This window comes from Dermacentor variabilis, chromosome 6 (assembly GCF_050947875.1).
Source record: "Dermacentor variabilis isolate Ectoservices chromosome 6, ASM5094787v1, whole genome shotgun sequence".
NCBI lineage: Eukaryota > Metazoa > Arthropoda > Arachnida > Ixodida > Ixodidae > Dermacentor > Dermacentor variabilis.
In genome coordinates this window covers 154,933,216-154,954,336 of record NC_134573.1, presented here as the reverse complement: position 1 = coordinate 154,954,336, position 21,121 = coordinate 154,933,216, and the positions used below count along the sequence as shown (strand labels likewise).

At 42.2% G+C, this 21,121-nt stretch overlaps 1 protein-coding gene across 3 annotated transcripts in view; it reads left to right on the top strand.

Annotated features, from left to right (window-relative positions):
- Positions 1–21,121, top strand: part of LOC142585530 (brefeldin A-inhibited guanine nucleotide-exchange protein 3) — a 100,401-nt gene that overhangs the window by 45,959 nt on the left and 33,321 nt on the right. For all 3 annotated transcript variants that reach the window (XM_075696342.1, XM_075696341.1, XM_075696343.1), the window contains 6 exons: positions 547–847; positions 2,781–2,946; positions 7,718–7,865; positions 11,008–11,212; positions 15,606–15,776; positions 16,343–16,466. In XM_075696342.1, coding sequence (XP_075552457.1) covers positions 547–847; positions 2,781–2,946; positions 7,718–7,865; positions 11,008–11,212; positions 15,606–15,776; positions 16,343–16,466 — 1,115 coding nt within the window. The remainder of the gene's footprint in view (positions 1–546; positions 848–2,780; positions 2,947–7,717; positions 7,866–11,007; positions 11,213–15,605; positions 15,777–16,342; positions 16,467–21,121) is intronic.

The window sequence follows — 21,121 nt, the reverse complement described above, 5'->3', positions numbered from 1 at the left end:
AGGCTGCCAGGTTGCTAAGTATGTATAACACACATTATGCTATTGTATACTGCATAATGCTAAACTTTCTTAAACACAAATGCATTGCTTCACGCAAATGCATTCTGGTGTGCTTCACTACTCAAAAACGTATGAGATTTAAGTAATTCTGCTAAGCAGACTTTGAGACAGTGTAGATGAGAGTTCAACATATAACTTTTTCACTCTCAGGTTCCACACCTGCATGAGGTTGCGCCACATAATGAAAATTGAAACATCATAACTAGCACTGAAAGACACAGAACCATAACAAAAAGGACACAATGCTAGTCTTTAACTAATTTCTCACTTTCCAAACAGACCTAATCCATGGGGTGTGCACAGAACCAAGACACTAGAAAAAAAAATTGTTTTCTTTTCACAATGAGAAGTGATGTGGACAGATTAATAGGCAGTCTCTCTTAGTGATTAGAGCCAGTGGCGGCCAGGCAGATCATTTCCTCGTAATATTAAACTACTGCACAGCCACACTAATATGCTCCGTACACAATTTTTTTCTGTCTTCAGATTGTGAGCAGCATCTGTGAGTTTGTCGAAGGATCAACTGCAGAGATTCGCTCTGGTTGGCGGCCACTGTTTGGTGCTCTGCGGGCTGTGCGTATGCCATGTGCTGTAGCAGGACCCCACAGTCAACATGGCAGCTCCACCAGTAGTGCCATATCGGAAAGAGAACAGCTGGAAAGAACTCATCACCTGCGAGTAGTTCTTGACGTGTTTGATGCCTTCCTTGGCACGGACAATCCAAGTGTCTTTGCCAATGCTGCTGTGGACTGCCTCCTCTGCCTTCTGAAGCATGTCCGAGGACCAGGTACCTCCTTCCAAACTTGCAAGCGGTGCACTTAACAAAACCTCTTTGTTCACATTTGCTGTGTCCTTACAGGCTAGGGTAATGCCTATGATGGGAAGGATGTGTGCTCAATAAATAGCTGGTAAGATTGTAAGAACTAGTACAAAGAAAGTGATGCAGTAAATTACAATCTAGAGAGGAGCATAATGAATGTACTTGTTCATTCATTGGTAGGTTAGGGTCATCATGCATGCAATGAAAAGCAATTTCTTCTTTGTGCATAGGTGCATGTTTGTACATGAAGTGGGTGCTACAATGCATAGTTTAAAAAAGTGTCTGGTTGGGTTGTGGCAGGGCTGTGGGAAAATAAAGCAGGTGAATTGACTTTCGACATCATGAAGCTTTAGAACACCTAATTCCATTGTGGTAATCATGGCATTCAATAAAATGCGGTTCATTATAAATGTGAGGTTCACTGTAATACCACATATATACAGGCTGTCCCAGTTATCACACACCGAGCTTTAAAGAAGATGGGTCATTTTATCCAAATAAGATCAGGTGCATGTTGTTTCAAGTCTATTTGGGAAACCACCAGTATCCCCTGACATCTGGTTAGTTAATTAAAAGTAATTATCTAACTTTTTAATTATTGTTTTAATTGTCAAGATGAAAATAGAGATAACCGTAAGAAGTGTCAAAAATGAAATGTTTCCAGCAAGGTGCACATTGAATGCGTATTTCTTCCAGTGAGAGAGAAAACCCATAAAATATGAAAACTATCATGTGGCTATGCACCCATGTGCATGGGATAGCAGCGCTTTCAAACAATCTCTGTGGGAGAGCAAGCATGTATGCTGACCAGTCAAGTTCGAATTATCTGGCAAAGGCCAATTTCGGGATCCAAGGATTGGCCATAAGTGCCAACTGGTACTCTCAGTTTGCATCAAATTAACAAAAAAAATAAAATTAATCGGAGTCAAATTAACGGAATTCTACTGCACTTAAGCTCACTCACACACATTGGGCATTGAGCATGATCATTTGTTTTGCCTGCGCAAACACTGATGGCAGCGCCGTTTCATCTCATGACGTTACATTTTGCACCTCGTCTGTGGTGCACACACTAGTCATCAGTGGCTGCCATGCTCCACAGAGCTTTCACACAAATGAATATACATAGCTGTCTATTGACATGAAAACATTCATTCTGCTTGTAATGAACTCCACATTGCAGAAACACTTATAGCCTTTTGGTTACCTTAAGCTAGCAAACAGAGCTAGTAGATGTGTTTAGCCAATTTTTTGGAAGTCCACATGATTTGGAGGAAGCCTTATGCAAGAATAAACTTCAATCCATCGAACAATAGCAGGATGTTACATGGCAGTAGCAGAATGCTACAGAAGCAGAATGCTACCAAATGCCTATGGAATCTTGTTCTTGAAAATCAGACTTCATGGTCCCCGAGACATATATTGAACCTAAATTCCATCCCCTCACTATGCAGTGCTCCCAGGACAATTTTTTTTTTTTTTTTTTTGTGAATTGTGAATTTAGGAGACCAAAGTAGGTCTATTGGCTGCTTTACAGTTTGGTGGGTGGCAGTTTTAGGTTGTATACTTAATGTGATGCATAATGATGTGTGTTTTGTTGAATTTTTGTGTGATGTTGTGAAGCATATCTGTGTAATCTAAGAGTTGGGACACAAAGGAGGTAGGCCATAAAGACATGACAGGGCACTTTTTCATCTGCGAAATTGAACTTGCCTACATTATCTTGATTTTGCATGCCAGAGTTAGGTATTTGTGGCCTATAACACTTTCGAACTCGTCATACATTCATCTGTGACATTTTCTGTTCTCATTTTGTTTTCTCAGTGTTAATGTCATAAATTTAGTCAGTCAAATAGTACATCACTGACAACACAGCCTCCTGTCACTTGAACCTTTTCAGCTGAGTTGCAAGACCAGGCTGACCCTGAGGCATGCCTTGCTCAAGACGTGGAGGTGATTCCACTCAACTTGTGCCAAGCTGCTCTGCGCTACCTGGAGAGATGTGCCCAGATGCTCTCCTCCATGTACCTGATGCCGGCATGTCCCGTCTTCCACTCAGCTCGCAGGTGAGCCTCTTTCCCTTTGTACATTTTTTTGTATTTGTTAAGATTTCAGCAAACCTTTTCCATCTCTCATATACAGAGTAGACTCCCTTTAAAAGTACTATGTGACGACACCTCCTGCCTAATTAGCTGTTCACTTGCTTTCTCCCAGTGTCCCTATGCTTTTATCATTTCAGAGATCATTGCGTTGCATTGTTGCATTACAATTCAGGTCTCTCCTTTCCCCCGTCAAATGTCGGCATCCATACGCTTTAGATTTTAAGAACTTTCTGCATTTCATTCCGCCAGTGAATATGCTTAGTAATATCGTAGCAGGCATCGTGATGATACAAGAATGTAAGGCACCACAAAGTATTGCAGTTTAAGAAAGGGCATGTGATGCTGAACATTGTTAACTCAGTATTCAGACATATTTAAAGTCGACTTATAAGCAAGCATGTTATCTGAGTAGACTTGCTTTGCATTACTGCATGCACATTCCAATTACTTTGTCACCGGCAAGCGTGCCAACAACTAACTGCCTATCTCAATGTATCTGGCAAGCTTAGTGCTAGCGCACAGGCTGCAGTAAGATCACTTTCAATTCTCAGCGACCAGTCTGGTTTGAATTATCCGGCAAAGACCAATTTTTGAATCTAAGTAACAAAAGTTTGGGCTCATAGAAATGTATGGGCACTGACTAAAACATTCAGTTGGGATAAAATAATTGAATAATCTAATTACTTGAGATCGGATCAATGGAAGTCTACTGAATTGTGTTTTGGCTGCGAGCTCAAGTAATGCTCTGTGGCCACTTGTTGCATAAACATGTCACTTCACTTGTTTGCTGTTAAATAAGGTCGAATCTCTAGCTTTTTGCATATAAGAAATCCTCCCATTTTGTGACGCAAAATATCAGACTTAATTTTACATTGAATGACATGATGCATACCTATATCTTTCATTAATATTTGATGCACTGATTTCTTGCTCATAAATGCAAGCAGCGAGAAGTAGCATTGCCTGAAATGTATGAAATGAAGTACAGTAGAACCTTGTTCATGCAATCCCATTATTTACGATTTCCTGCCCCAATGTTCACAATCAAGAACATAAACAATTACCCAATATATTTATGCTTCATTTTTACCGGTTGATACATTCCCGGAAAACACAATCTTTCAGTACCAACAGTGAGTAAATCGCCAAACTGTGATCACACGATACATTTTCCAGCCGCTAGGTCCCATATATGAATAAAAAAAGGTGTGAGGCACGCACGATAGAGAGCAGTAAAAGCCCTCCATGATAGCTTTCTCACAATACTAGCCCGTCCGTGTCACACGAAAATGTCAACAGGCACTCAGTTTCCACCACCACCAACCTCGTGCTTTCACCACCAACCTCGTGCTGCAGTGATTCACAGTTACAGTTGAGTTTGCCAAATTTTTTACTGAGTTCGTATTGTCCGACTTCTCGGTTTGTCTGTTTTTCTCGTATTTTTTATTATTTTTTTTAAATGTATGTCAAGGTTCTACTGTATAGCTAAAAAGCACTTTTTCATTTGAGTGATATTATAGGTTTCAAGTCACTAGAAGGCTGTTTCACAGTCAGCAATTTCAAATGCTTATGAGTACAAGTGTTTTCTTGGTACAAGTGTATTATACTAAAGTGCCTGCCTTCCGATGAGCCACATTAAAAACCATATTAACGATGCTGTCACTTGTATATTAAGGGAATATATCTACAAATGAGGTGGCGTGGTTCCCCCACAGTTTCACGCAGTAAATGGATGAAAAGCTTTTTTATTTCGGAATGAAAAAATGGTAACATAGGGGGGGTGGCTCAAGCAAAAACAGTGATTTTTTTGTTCAGCTCTGGTCTGATACCTTTCTCCAAACTGCCCCAAAATTACAATTTATCTGCCCTAAAGACCACTCTAAAATGGCTTGGGCCTGTCCCACCCCTGAAGAGTGATTTCAAACCGATAATATATTTATAAGGGTTGCCTTGAACTACATAGTGTCAGCGTACACTGTTGACACTATGTTTCTGTGAATGAATGAACATATTGTTGCTTGTACTGACTGGGCATTACGTCGGTTTCAGTAAGTTCTTACAGAAAAACTGTGCTGGGGAATCCTGCAACAGTTTTCGTGCAATGGTGGCAACCTGTGTTAGCACGGTTGGTATTGAGGAGGCACAGGTGTATCACACAGGGTGGAGCTGGCGCAGTAGCGCCGGCGTAGCTTACAGGAGCATGCATCAGGCATAGCAGACAGTGGAGAATTTCCAAGCTTGAATATGCAGTCAGCGCCTACTTTTTGGGACTTCCTAGATGAATCAGGTATTCCGAAAAAAATGAATTCATGCTTTTTACTGTCCTCAAGAGCTCTAATTGCCACAGGCATGTCCAAAATAGCTCTGAAGGCCTGCCATTACACTTATTTAGCATATCGGTGATCACACTGCGACAGGTGATGGCAGGTGCACACGTGTATAATTATCGAAATCATGCTTTGTGCCACAACAGTGGTCCCTTTTCATTTTGGTATGCTTTACCACAATAAATTGCTTTTGTTTGATTGCCTAACACCACCATATTGCGACGAAGCTGACTTTTGTGAACCAGCATTATGCAACGCTCGACTGTTGCTGTACTTTCTGCGCTTTGAAGCTGTCCGCCAGGATGACAAAGGCGGAGTCATTGCCATTGCTGACAGCATACTCTTACAATGAAGAACACAGCAGTGAACATTACACATTAAAAAGCTTGGTAATGCACATCGAAGCAGCTAGGCCTAACATGGCCGCAGTAGCAGCAGCTGCCATCGAATTGGCTTGCGAGAGCGCTGGTTCGACACTGTTGAGATAATTAAAATGGAGGAGTTGGTGGCTTTGATTAATGCCGTTTCAGACTCATCGTCACGGCAAAAAGTCCAGCGAACAGCATGGCAATGGGTTTCAGCATATGAAAGTTCACTTGTCTTTATACATTGACTCTATGGGATACGTGGCAGTGTCGCAGAAGCATCCAAAAATTCGGGCGTTGGCTGTAGTCAGGCATTCTAAAAAATTTGGCTATAGCAAAGAAAATGCAGCTGATATAGTTAAACCTTGTTAACTGAAGTTGAAGGGGGAGCCAAAATTACTTCCTTATTTTCATTACTTTGTTATATCCTTTACTGCAATATATGCCCAATAAGGCGCACAACTTTAAACATGCATAGAAGAAGATGGCTTTGTGGCTCACAAAACTGCTATGTGGCTGATGAAATTTTAACAAAAGAGCAAAAGAATCTCCAGCTTGCACAACATGTATCTATTTAGCACCAGGTGGGACAGTTGCTTTTTGTGATGGTGTTTTGCGTCCACTTTCCACTGGCTCGTTTGTATTTTCATGAAACTGTCAAAACAGCAACATGTTCAAAGAGAACAGCTTGCATGCTGCCATGCAAACCATCGTAGAACATGATGTGCCAAATGTGCTGCTGATCCAGGCTGATCCGTTGCTCTCACATGGCACCACACTGTAAAGGAGGATGCCAGTGAGCATCGCCATGCCAGTTCGGCTGGGCCGCTCGTGGCCTTTGAGATTGCACTGCAGCTGATGAAATCTCGGAGGCCACGCCTAACTACACCAGCCTGCGTGTTGCGTCGCAGTGAGGGAGAGAAGTGGATGGCACTGGTCATTCGTACTGCTTCGCATAGCATCACTATCCCAGCACAAGCAGCAGCTCACCATCGCCATCGCTCTTTTCTTTCCCACTGCGGCATGTCATGCAGGCTGGTACAGGTTGAGTGCAGCTATGCATGGCCTCCGAGATTGCGCCTGTACGGTCTCAGAAGCCATGCCTAGCTGCACCAGCCTGTGTGTCACCACAGTGAGTGAGAGAAGTGTGATGGCAACAGTGAGCCGCTGCTTGCTTATGGCTACATGTGGCAGTGAAAACGTCCACTGTTGCTCGACGGTGTATTCAGTGCCGAGACTAGAGAGTATTGAACTTCCGCACTAAACGAGTGCTGAACCCCACAAAAAGTGATACATACACAGCGCGCTGCAGTCAGGCATTTTTGGTACCGGAGATAAGTCTAGTTCATTATATGTATTGGCAAAGTGATTTTATGTCATTAAAATTAGATTTTAAGTGGACCTTTGTGGCACTTTTAAGGAGAGTTTCATTTACTTAGTTATATCCATTATTTTGTTTTTTGTGGGTATTTATTATGTTCTTCTTCCTCGTCTGTACATAATCGTTATCATATGTTTATCTTTCCTCTTTGTCGCCGTTGTGTGCTCATCATCATCGTGTGCTATGCTGGGTCTTGGCCGAGTGCTCAGGCCGATTAAAGGTTCCAATTGCTACATCATAAGCGGTGGACGTGCGGAGTTGAAGTATTGGGGGCTACTAGCTCTGTGACGTGCTGGCAACACTGGGCATAATCGGTGACCTGAATGAAGCTCCAGGCTGTCAATCGGGTGAGCAGAGGACAAAGAACTGAGCAGCAATGGATCTTGGCCAAGTTCTCGGACTGTTTAAGGCCTGTTTAAGAGAGGATTGGTCTTCCGACAGCTACATCATATCACATTTCATTATAGCAAGGTTCTGCTGTAGGCAAGCATTTGCAAATTCTTGAGTAGATTTCGGGCAGTGGGAAACCACGTCCCTAAGATTTCCAAAGGTTGTGCAAAGTCCCATATACAGTTTTGCTGCCGTTGATGTAGGAGTTGCTCGAATTTTCATACATGTGTAAAGGCTTTTCTTAATGCTTTCTTCTTATTTTGCTTATGCAGGATCAAGTTCAACTCTGAGCCTAACTGTGTAGATCCAGTCTTGCCCAACATGGAACTCATTCTGTTCAAGGAGCCAGATTCTGTGTCTCAACACTCTGATAACGAAAACGCAAATGACGAGGAGGCCAGCAAGGTGTGGTACATTCAGGTGAGAGTCCATATTTCCTGGCTGGTACTAATTGGCATATGCAAAAGGCACATGCAGTAAGAGCTTCGTTTGTATCTCACAAGACTGACAAAAACTTGAATTATTGTGTTCTGTAATGTTCAGTTATCTAACGAAAACCTACCGAGAAAACATTTGGTAGAGAGTTTAGATCTGTTAGTAGCAACAGTTGAGCTCGTGGATAACTGTACCATTCCTGATGTCTGCTGATAATGCCTAAGCACTATAGGTGATAGTACAGATGTATGCCACAATAGCGCTGGTACTCATTGTTAGACTTTGTCCATTTTTTAGTAAGGCCAGTAATACCAGCATTTAGTAGTGTATGGTCTTGTGTGTCTCTTTGTCACTGTGTTCTTTCACATACTGCCTAAGAGTTTCCTCTCCTTTTTCCTGATTCATATGGCACAATAATCTTCTCAGATTCACCATGCAGCATTTGTTGTGGCTTATGAACATCTATGAATGCACGCAGAGCACTGAGGTACTTTTGATGCCATATTGTGTCAGCCAAGTTGTTTTGTTTCAAGCTTCAAATAACAGGTAAAAAAAAAAAGCTTTATTAGAATTTATGGTTCTGCAAGATGATCCTTTCCGGTTTCCCCGATATTGCACATCACTTTTCTGCTTTAACCCTTTCCCTACCGAGTTTTCTGGCCAAAGACAATACAAAAATATCAATCTTTTTTATTTGCCTAAATAATTATACGTATCTTGAAACAACCCAAAATATCCTTAAAAGCACTTTATTTGTAATATACATGCAAAATATTTTTTTGAAGATGTGCAGAGAGGATTGGCTTCATTGCACTGCACAGTGGGGAGTCTCCGACATTCTGTAGTTGTCTTTGCAAAAAAAATGTCTCTTGGAAATCCTAAACAATACTGTGACAAGAGGGGCTCATACGTGTGGTACATTTCAAAGCACGGAATAATGCAGAGTGTTACTCCACATTCCTCACACCAGGTATGTGTTTCCTTCCTGGAGGTCTTTGTGACATCTTTTCCTGAACGCTTCATGCAGATGAAGCAGTGTCTTGTTGGCTTCTGTTTTTTTGCAGTGGGAGGGAGGTACCTTGGAAAGTGGCGGGCGAGGAGTCTCGGTACCAAATTGTCGTTCACCCTTCCTTTCTTGCTGCGAGTTTCACTTCGGAAGTTTTCAGTGATTAATGCCTCCACGAGATTCAGTCGAAAATCTGGGTGTTTGTTTTTCCCAGCTCCAGCTTTCTTAAAAATGACAAAAGCATTGAATGTGGCCAGGTCGAGAATGTGACTGAACACCTTCTTATAGAATATATTTTGTTGGTGGTGTACAGACGAGTAATAAGAAAGATTTTGATCATTCTTATCTATACCTCCCATTGTGTTATTGTAGTCAAGCACTACATGTGGCTTTGTGAGCATCTCGTTCTGCTTGTTTCTCACTTCTGTGGCTGTTGCAGCAAGAACAGGGCTCAAGAGAGAGATGCGTTTCTTATTGCCACTGAAGGGCCATGCATGTCCCCCATTGAAAAGCAAGCAGGTCGACTTTCTTCAACTTTTTTTAGCTTGAGAAAGGTTTGTCCTTGCGTCTTGCACACACGGTACCATACACATCCGTTTACCATACACATGCGTTTTCCTTGAGATAAGAGAATTGACAGCTGAGGAGGGCAGTAGAAGCTATCTACTGTTAGGCAGTACCCACGATCAAGGTGTATCTCCATCAGTGAAAGGCTGGTCTTACCCTTTGTCCCTTTGTCCTTTACCCTTTGTCCCCATACACATGCTCCTGTTACTCTCGATCATTCCTTTCCCAGTGTATATAATCATAGTGGACACATACCCAGATGCCGACTCGCAGAACAAAAAGCTTCAACGTGAACTGGGCCCTTTTTAGAGGCATGTATGGCTTCCAAGCGAGGTGCCCCTTGTACGAAAGTAGGCTCTCATCAACAGAGACATCGCATTCTGGTGAGTAAACAACATGGCAATGCTCGATCTCAAACACAGGCCAGATCTTCCACAGCCTTGGCTGAGGATAATTTTCTTTGTCAAGGCCAGCTTCATCGTCAACGAAATGAAGGCTCATGAGTTCATTGAAAATTGGCGTTCGAAGGATCGCTCTCTATGACCAATACATAGAAATTTCCAGTTTTGGTATTATCCCCTCAAGAATAAGTATCGCCAGAAACATGTTGAGCTGTTCCGCAGTCAACTTCTGAAACACATGGCTCAAGTTGCGCCGAGCAAGAAACTGTTCAGCATAGTGGTTGATTTCATGGAGAATTAAATCTGTTATTGCATTCGTTAGAAAAAATTCAAAATACCACGCACAGTTCCCGTCCTCTGTCACAGGTACCTTTATGCTAGGTGCGGCCGGCCATGAAAGCAAACCTTGGAGGCGCCGATGGGGGGCTCTTTGCATCTATTGGCGTCCACTGCTGACACATTGAGATGCTGTCATTGTTCGAATCTGATGACTCGGAGAAGATGTGCTGCTCATTATCGTCTCTGCCACTCTTGGAAGAAAAACGAACTTCTTCTTCACTGTCCAAGTTCAACAAAACTTACACGAACAAACATTTTTTTTTTCTTTTTTCCGGAGTAGAGCCATTGCTTGCACATGCACGCACAAAGGACAATGCCATATTTAAATCCTAGTTGCCAGCGTCGACACTTTTCTTGAACAAAACGCAAGCTTTGAGTGCGTTTCTCATTTTTTTACTGCACTATCTTTGAAGCCAAAAAGAACTAAACAAAATTTATCGCGGTAGCTTGACTGTGGCAGTGCGCAAGCGCTTGTTTCAGCGTGGACGAGCCCAGCTCGTCTTCGGTGGGAGCCGTACAAACCGTGTGGACGAGCTCAACTCATCTATGGTAGGGAAATAAACAAATATGTACCTCTTGCATTTATGTATGGCTATTCTTACTATTATCTTTGTGTTGTAGATCATGCATAATTCTTTACCAAGTTTGAATATTTCTTGAAGGTATGTGTACCTGTAACATCTATTGCATGTATGTCTGGGTCCAAGGACAAGGGGAATCTTTGACACATTTAGAAATATGGTGGGGCTGCTTGAAACCAGCAGTCAGGAGGAAAATTCCTGGCCTAGCTGACAGCTTGAACTTCTCATCCCAGAATGAAATAGCTGAAGAGCGAGTGCCGGCCTTCGTTGACCAGACCGTGATCCTGGAAGAGCTTGATCGGCCAACAGGAGTGCTGCACGTGTGGTTTCTGCTGCTGGAGGGCCTGGCTGGGGCAGTGGCCACATGTCCTCGCCGCTACCAACCGCACACAATTGACACACTCTTTCAGATGTTCAGAGGACTTCGAGAGGTTCCTGGTGAGTTTCTTGCCACTGCATTCCATGTCAAGCAGAGCAAGTTGGCTAACTTATGGAGGACACCAGGGTTTCAGTGCATACAGCAAGCATAACCAAGTCATGATCAGCAGCTTACTACTACTATCCACGAGAAGAAAAGGGTGTGATCACTGCATTCTACCGATACTAAATTATGGAGCAGGAAGTTGGAGGTTAACAAAGAAGCTAGAAAAGTTGAGGACCATGCAACAAACGATGGAGCCAAAAGCGTTGAGAGTAGCCTTAAGAGACGAGAATACAGCTAGGACTAGACAGCAAACGGTGGTAGCCAGTATTCTAGCTCACGTTAAAGGACCCCTGAAATAACTTTCTAACTATTCAGAAAATCACCTCACTATTAAAGGACATCGACTCACTGATCTCCTGGCAGAAAAATTTTTTGAATTCTTTAAGTATATATAAAGTTAGAGATAGTTATGGCACTGCTATGCAGCTGTCTCTTCTTTCGTCTCCACTGGTGTGCTGGAAGTTGCACAGAGGGTATGGCAAGGGGCAAGTCCCCTCCTCCCTCGCCCACAAGCTGGGCATTTTCATTTGCTTTTCTTTATGATTCTACTTGCGGTTCAGGCGTGCACAGCTCTCCCTAGATGTGAGATGGGTGTTTGAGCATCTGTAGCTAAGTTATTTGCAGAGACCAGTCAGACCACACAGTTACAGAGTGTCACGCCGGTGAGATCGGTGTTTGAGAATCTGTAGCTAAGTTATTTACAGAGACCAATCAGACCACACAGTTACAGAGTGTCACGCCGGTGAGAGGGCTCGTCCCAGTATATGCTTTATGAAGCATGCTGGGGCAGTCGCGAAGGCTGTAGGCAGCAGACGCAGCTGCGCGCAGCTGTCGTGTGCAGACCAGAAGTGCAAAGATGAAGTACTTTTTGGTATTTTTGAGATTGCAGACATATGCGTATGTCATTTATTTAACTCAGAATTAGCATTTGTATAGCATTGCTGAGAATGCCATTGCAGTCACAAAATCTGCCAATACTCGCAGCTTGGCTGCTTGGGTGTAGCCGCTGACAACCTTGCGAAGGCAAAAGCAAGCAATCTTTTGCTGTTTTTTGATGTGGGGTAGTAAATAACCTGCTGCACGCAGAGCAATAATATTTGGCTAACATGTTCACAACAGCCTCCTCTACAAATCAGCAATGTTTTCTTAGTGTGTTCAGTAGGTTTCACAGCCCCTTTAAGAGGAGAAAACAGAGCTGCACAGTCTATGTAATGCACAGGGTAGATTACCTGCGGTATGTTAGAGTTGCAGAAATGGGTGTCAAGAGAAGGGAAGTACAGTTGAGGATGGTAGAAAATTAAGTGGCGTAATGAAATTAGGAAATTTGCCTGCATAAGATGGGGTCACCTGACACAGGACAAGGGTTAGCGGAGGTCGCTTTGAGAGGCCTTCATTCTGCAGTCGACATGAATAAGGTGGTGATAAGGAGGATGATATTCATCATCAGGGTTCTTGCTTTTATTATTGAGTACATGAAATGTACTCAGTAATAATGTACATGAATTTAAGCTTCAAGTGCACCTTCGCAGCATTTCGGAGAGCACCACCATGCAGCCACAGCTGCAGGCCAAATTCACATCCAGATTCACCTTGCAATGACAGTGCATTACATAGCAGTCTACAGTTAATTAAGGTTTCTTGCTTCCTTTTGATCTTGAGATGCCTAATGTGTGCGTGCATGCATATTTTTGTGTGTTTGACGTGTGCTGCTAACTGCTTAAGAGTGCACTTCGCATTGTCTGCCCTCAAAAATGAAGAGGTGGGAGTGGGCACAAGCACTTTTAACTGATGAAATGCAGTGAATGGCAAATGAGTGAGTGTGCATGTCAGCCAGACTTGTACGTAATGAATTACAGTGAAACCTCATTAAATCGTAGTTGGCCGGATCTTGGAAAAAGTACGTACTAAATGGTAGTACTGCTTAACCAAAATAGCGCAAGATCGCCCTCTTACCTGTCAAAAACGGAACTACGAAAGGTTGCAATGAAAAGGCAGAAATCATGCAGTATTTGTGCACTTTGCACGACAAAAGCATGTTATTTTCATCTGATGCTGCGGTGGGCTAGCACCAAGGATGACTGCCTCAAACTCACTCAAGCTACGAGCCAGCTTTTTCGCCATTCCCCTCTTCTCAGCAAAAACCCGCATGAGGCTGACATAGCGTGCAACATGTGCCACTGCCGAGCCTGAATCACCCGTGCTGTCGCTTTCCGTGTCGTTCTCACTACTGTCGTTAGGCGACACTTCGGCAATAACAGAGGTAACGGTGGTGAAAGTCAAACCTCGTAGCCGACTTATTTTCACAGTCACAGCAGCATTGCCTACCAACTTCTTCATGCTTCCAAATGCCACACACTGTAGTGAACAGTAGATCCCTCTCACATGCCAGCACCGACTTCTTTGTGCCACGTTCGATGGCACGAACAATGTCCAATTTTTCTTCTATGCTGAGCATCCGATTTCTGTGCTAGCTTGCCCGACACCACAATACGGGCCACAACGCTCCGACTCTGGACTCTGGCACGACACTGAAGTGATGTTGATGTGGCTTCACCCTTCCAAGCGCACTCTGCATTTACGCTTGGAGGCCATTCTGATCTCTGAAGCTCGTTCTGCCGGGCTGACGTACTGCCATGATTTTGTGACGAAAATTGGAAACACTACGTGTTAACCGATACATATGCAATAAGCTGGTACGGTTTATGCGGATACAAAACGCATTATGTTCAATGGCCGCTGAGTCGATAATTTCACTTTACTACTTTTAAAATGAAACTACTGTTTAAGTGGGCACAGTTTAACGAGGTTTTACAGTACATGTAATTAATTAATTGTAATCAACTACATTTTCGAGTAATATTGTAACTTAACAATGACTTTGTTTACTTGATGATGCATACTGTAATTCAATTACTTTTTAGTAATTAATTACATGTAATCAGTTATTTTATTAATGAGACAAGCAATAACAAATGATGCATCTTCAAGAACCTGAATTTCGCGACAACTACAGTAGAACACCCTACATTGTGCCAGGCAGCAGTGTCGCAAATGTACATGTTCAGGCAGGCAAACCTGAGAGGCTCACTAATAATTTTGCTTCCTCATCTTAATGCTCCACCAGATGTTGACTGACAAATTTAACACGTGCTGGTATGTCTCGATAGCAAAGGCCACTTAGGACATTATAGCCAGGAAATTACATGCGGACAGTTTTTTCAGTTTTTCGTTCATCCAACTAGGAGCGTCTTCTCCGAGTCCCAACAACAATGAAGCACTACGCTTCATAGAGGGCCCAAATGCCGAGCAACCACAATCTTGTGAACAAGATCCATATATGCCATAACACCACCCTACTCCCCCTCCCCCCCCCCCCTCCCCCCCTCCCTTCACAGCTTGCACATTGAGAGAACTGGCTAAGCTTGCCCTCATTTTCTTCGAGCAAGTTTTCAGTGTCGCTGCTGATGTCTCGACAGCAAAAAAGAGGGACAATGATCAACAAAATTTTTTTAGAGCAGTTGTTAGTGCAGATAAGCATTGTGTGAAGGGCTGCAGAGGATGCACTAAAAGTGCTCGGCCAGCTCATATTCTTTACTGTATCGATGCAATGTCAAATAAAGTTTAGAGGAAAGTATCATAGAAGTAGTTGATTAGTATTGTACAATTCCTCAATTACTTTCATGGGGCAGTAATCAGTCCCTGTAATGTATTACATTTTTGAATGAAGTGATTGTAATCAGTTGCTTTTTTCCTGTAACATATACAGTTCTTATGCCAGAACAGCCATGGTGCGGGACATATTTTACTGCAAAACAGTAACTCAACAAACAGTTAATCAAGCGATCGCATGAGCCATGCTAGTAGCCGAGTTCTTGTTATCTTATGAGCACCTCACATTTTCTGATCAGTTTCCTTTTCCTTTTTCACACTTTCCACGCTTATGCGAAGGGTGCCTGGGAGGTAAAATTACCCTAAAGCGCTTGAATGCTTTCAAATCTCTGGTGTCTCCGAATGCATTCCTTTTTTCTTTCTCCTTTTTTTGGCAAGCAGGCTCAAAGTGTTTACTATAAGAGCACAATAGCTTGAAAAATTGGAGCTGTATCTGAAGTTCAAGTGGGTAGGTTCCTAAATTGTTGGTGCAAATGAAACCTGGCCATTGCAACCAATAGATTGTTACATGTGGGGGGTGGGTCGTAAGTTGCTTTAACTGTGTATATATATATATTATGTATACCTGCATCGTGAGGGCAGGAAATTTTACATAGCACTTCTGCAAAGGATCTACATTGAGCTTGTGAGAAATATTCATAACCAGATTAATGGCTCTACTGCATCTATTTTTTGCAGGGCCAGAATTTGGTGTCTATGCTGTGAATCACTTGCTGCTTCCAATGCTTCAAGGATGGTTGCGTCGAGCTTCAAAAACATACCGTGGTTGGGATGGCTTTGCCAACAATTTCAAGCAGTGCTGTGGCCTGGCGACAGAACTGGTGGTGGAATACCTGGGGGAGCTGTCAGGTGAGGGCAAAACGGAAATGCCCACTAATGCTTTGACCACAAGCATGTTGCTTATAAAGCAAAGCAGCAGGGAAGCTCACAGTGCTTATCCATTCCATGAAGAAAAATTCTGATTGGGGGAACACGGCACTGCAGTTTGTTGATGATCCTCAGCTTAAGGTGTGCTTATCTTGGTGGCCACAGCTGACTGTGCTTAACTTGTCCTATGGATGTGTCTTTTGCAATTTATTGACATAAAACCTATAATTGATAACCTGTCCTAAACCTGATTGATAGAGTTAAACGTACGAAACCGTTCCATATGTAGGCTCCAAAAATCTGCCATATTTAAAGTGCACCAGTTTTGGAAGCTAATGTTTTTTTATTAGCTGGCTTGCACTTCATCAAGTCATTCTTTTCACTAAGAACTGCATTGGTAGGTGCCGTAAACACATGTTTGAACAACTAAATCCAGTGATTAATTCTATTCTACTTGCTTTTGTCGTGGTAACAATAGGGAGGAGCTTGGAGAAAGCAGTTGCTCAACAGAGTCAAATTAACATAGCACCTTTCTTTTGTACATGCAGCATCAGGTGCTCTTACCCAAGTACGAGGTCTCATGCTTATGGTTCATCAGCTGTTCCTGGTATTAGCCGAATGCATTGCTCAACCAGTGGAGGTTGTGTCAAGGCTCGGATGTGCCTGCATGCGGTATGTAGCATTTCTTTCTTTATTTTTTTTTCAGTTTTATTTCTTTATGCTTTCTCTATGGTTACCCATGTTTTTCAAGAGGTGGGGTTTTACATTATAGCATCTCCACAGATTCCTCACTGTGTGTAGCGCAGTCGACCCTGACCAGTTAGATGAGAAGAGAACATAAATTACATGTATTGTGTGATTTAGTCATTCCAAATCTTTGCATAATAAGAGTAGGTGAGTGATTCTTCACATTGTGGCATCACAGTCACGAGAAGAATAGGTTTCCAAGCTTGAAAGCTGCCTGAGAATCAAATTGTCTTGAAATTACCAGAATACAGAGAACTAAGTATTTCACGATGGAGTGTGAATTTTTTTATTTCTTTCTCTTTTCTTTTGTATTATTTTTTCTTGCAACACACGCCTTGCAGTGGACAAATTAGTTATAGTAAAATGATGTGAAGCTTCGTCCATTACTGCCAGTACATGTATGCCTGACAACCATTTCGTGTCGTTGGACAGTGTGATTTTTAACTCTTTCGTTACTGCGAGAAAATGATCATTTTTATAGGCCACGAAAAAAAAATTATTTGCTACTACAAATAATATTTCAGTGCACATTGCAGCATAGCATATTATGTGTAATGAAATGCTCTTTCGAAAAACAAACGTTTCCAAAAAAAAATGTATTAGGTAGGTCATAAAAATTCCAAAAAATGCAATTTTTGCTGCCAGTTCATAAAAACAATAAAAAACATTAATATCAAATAAAATTCGGAAGATACGTTTCAAAGATAAATAACCCAGCAATAGTGTCCGAAAAAATGAATTCTCAGTACACTGCCATTCTTCAGATACAAAAAGAAAATTAAGACCAGTTCATTGCTCATGCCATGCGATGAAGCAATCCTAGATTTTGTGAAGCATAGGGGCACTCCACACTTTTCCCGTGAAACGTCTGGTTTTTGTTCAACTTTGCAGTTCTCGTAACACATTTTGTAGTTCCGTCTCTTCGGCATCTTCTGAGCATGGTCCGATGAGAAGTCCAACAAACGTGTTTCACCAGTTCATTAGTCAAGCACCTCTTCCAGGACTGATCGCTCTCAACGTAGCTGGGCAACTACAAGATTATGCATACAAGCATATCTGTCTGCATTTTTGCAGATTGTCTTTATCACCTCTGCAGAGAAGATGAGTAGAAAGAAATCCCATGCCGTTGTAAACTGTCTTGCACTTATCTGTAGTGCTGGGTCGAGATGTGCTAGAGGTGGCCTTCTTGGCGTGAACGGAAATTTCGTTGCTGCCGATGGCAGCGCATCGTAACCAAGCAAAGCATGCACCCTGAAGATAATCAGTAGAGCTCTCAAATCCTGCAAAAAAATCGGCAGATAAGTGTACACAAGGAAGGGGACCGCTCAAAGTCGTATGGGAAACTCGCCGGTGAGCAGCTGTGGATGTCCCATGCTGACTCAAAACATTTGTCGCCATCAGAGCTTTAATCTGCTTTGCTGTCATCCTCGGAATTGTAACTCGAGTCCTCATCACTAAATTCAAGTGCGGGTGCAGCATAGTTTAGAGCAGGACGCTTTCCTCACGACACGGCCGTGCAGGACGATGCCGTGGGAAGGACTTTCAATAACTGTGCACCAAAAACTCTTCGAAACTGATTGCAAAAGCCAGGTCCACATGTTGGACACGCGGCAGACCTTGAGAAATATACTTTAACGGAATAAAATGACTCGGACTCCAAACCAAAGCTTAATAGTGAACAGGTGGCATCATTTTCAGTTAATTATCACCGCTCAGCACTGTGGGACAGCAAAGCTGGCGATATAATTTAATTCGTAACTTGCTGGGAGTCATTTGATTACAAAATTTTGATGCTAGTGCGACGTGATCATGAGCAGCATGCTTTTTTCTCGAGCACGGCAGCAGGTGTTCGCAAGAAGGTCCATCCAAAATCACAACATCGCTGTAGCGCAAAAACTTAAACTGATTCTGAGAGTGCATTGCTTGTACTAACTACTGGATCGCCTTAGCCCTTTCAAATGCCACTTTATCCCTTTGGTGGAAAACTTGCTTTTATCACATTCTTGCTTCTTCAGGGTCATAGAAAGTGTACAGCTACAGAAAAGATTGATAATTTTCATGTGTTTAGTGAGTTCTGTCAAGTTTACAAAATGTGGACTCCATGCAAAAATTCTCTACAGGGACATCAAATATGACCACATAAACTATTCTGTGTTTTGAAAAGCTTGAATATCCCTTATCCGGCCACTTGAAAATTATGCCTGGTGCATGGCATTGTGAAAAACAATGAGAGAAGTGAACCCGTTGCATACAACATGCTGACACTAAGGAAAAACACCTAACCATCTACCTTCCCGTTCATTTTGCTAAAATATTCTCTACGTTATTCAAAATTGCAGCACAATTCCATTCATAAGTGTTTAAGGATGTGCGCAACACATCTTAAATATCATTACTTTCATCAGTGCTTTTGCTGTTGATGCTCTATCTTGCTGCACACAATTGTGTACATAGCGTCTGAAAGGGTTAAGTGGATAAAAAATGGCTCCAATATGTCAAAATTGCCACTCTAAAGCATCAATCACCGATGATCGATTTGAAAAGGTCTGGTAACTAAAAAGTTTAGTTAATGCTTTTGCAAAACAATATAAGGGGCATACATGTATCTGAATCAGCGTTAGCTGATAACCTTTAACTTGTAGAGACCCCTACAAGTTTACTATCATCTGCATAGTGCAATATTATCCATAAATCAAGATAAGGTACAACAGATAGAAATCGCAGCAGCAATGTTACTTGTTGTCATGAGTGCAATATTTTTGCATTATTGATCAAGCAATGTCTGCACCATTTACTTGTAAAGAACATTGAAAAGGCGTCTACTATTGGAGCTCGTCTAAAAGTTCCATGAGGTAAGAGTGTAAGTCGATAACTTCTTTCATTTTTTTCTTTGTAAAGTCTAGCATCGCCATAAATTCGTACACAAACAGGAATATGTAAACTATAACACATGCTAAATTAAACCTAAGTGTGGTGTTGTTGGTTTGAATATTCCTTTGCTAAAATTTTGGTAGCCACTAACTATGCATCAAGAAACAAACTTAGAGAAAAAGTTTTACGACTATAATGAGAAATGACGGTGCATATTGGGACCATAACTGGGAGCCTAACGTTGGACATTGTCACAGCATCGTGCACGATCCGTTAGAATAGCATGTACATGCAAATGTGAATTCTCTTTGAAACATAGACGTCGGCTTTTCCTGAAATCATCACTGCTTCGTGGTTGAATTCGTAGCTTAAATTGCGAAATAGGGTGAGTTCATCATGTAGTATCTGAAGTGTGGTTCCGAAAACACGAGGTACTTTTTCAAGCTTTCATTTCACAATATACAATGTTATTTTATTGGTGAAATTACGGTATCAGCTAATGACGTTCATGGGAATTTACGTAAAATTTGAAAGAAAAAAGAAGCATCGCAAAGATTACAAAAGTTACCCATCAGTCACTTGAGTGGGCTTCTTGTGGACCACAACATCCATGAAAGTTCAGTCGTATGTGTTTAGCAAATGAAAAAACAATAAAAGACAGGCAATTTATTACATAAAGTTGCATTTTGTAGCTTTCTTCTCATCTGTACTTCCACTTGGGCAACTGCACAAATGAATTAATTAATGTGGTTAGGCTTTAGAAGCTTCCCTTCTAGTCTGCTTCCAAATGAAAACACCCATTAAACTCCCGCCCATCCGCCCAGTGCTTCATAACGAAACCTGTACAGTTTCATAAAATGCTTGCTTGAATTTCTTGAATTAATCTTGCGCATCTAATGCTTTATTCTGACTGGGGGATTTCTGAGCAGTTCTGATGACCGCTGGCAGGATTTCGTCGACAGAATATTTGCTCCATAGGAAAAGCCCGGTGTACTTTAATTCGCATCAGCACGTAAAGCTCACTCTTCACATAGGCATGTCCTGCACTTTGTTGATTTTAGTTCTAACAGTTACCCTTTTTCTGCCTTAAATTTTCAATCTCACAATGTCGACCGTGTTTCCATTTCCTCTGCCAAGTCCTATTTTGCGTGACTTTCCTTTCTGCATGTCGGCGTCCCCGCGCCTCCTCCTTATCCGTCCTAGCTGCTGTCGTCGTCTGCTCTCTATTCTCACGGAATCCCATTACTGTCTGCCATTTTTCAACCTCTCTATCTACCCTGTACTGTTGTACGCTGTGCAAAGAAACGGGTGGAAGCCTGCGACTGGTTATTTCTTTCTCCTTACCTCTAATAGACGTTTATGCCTTTCCCTAAGGCTTTCCCCAGGCTTACCCTGTTGCTATTATTGTTCCTCTGTCTAACGGAAATTCGACTGCATTGGGGCCTCACCCCTTTCCTGTCTCACCGTGAAACGAACGGAGCAGTCTTCCTTTACGGGAATGAAGGCTGCGTGCCTCAGTCCGCTCGCTGCCAAGACTTCCTTTTTTTTTCTGTTTCATCCTTAGAGCAATACCGTATTTATTCGAATATAAGGTGAGGTTGTTTCCCAGAATCATTAGCCTCGAGGTCACCCCCCGCTTTGTATTCGAGGCTAATAGACTCAGTTACTGTTTTAATATGGCAGCAGCAGCGCCACATTTCCGGCGATCC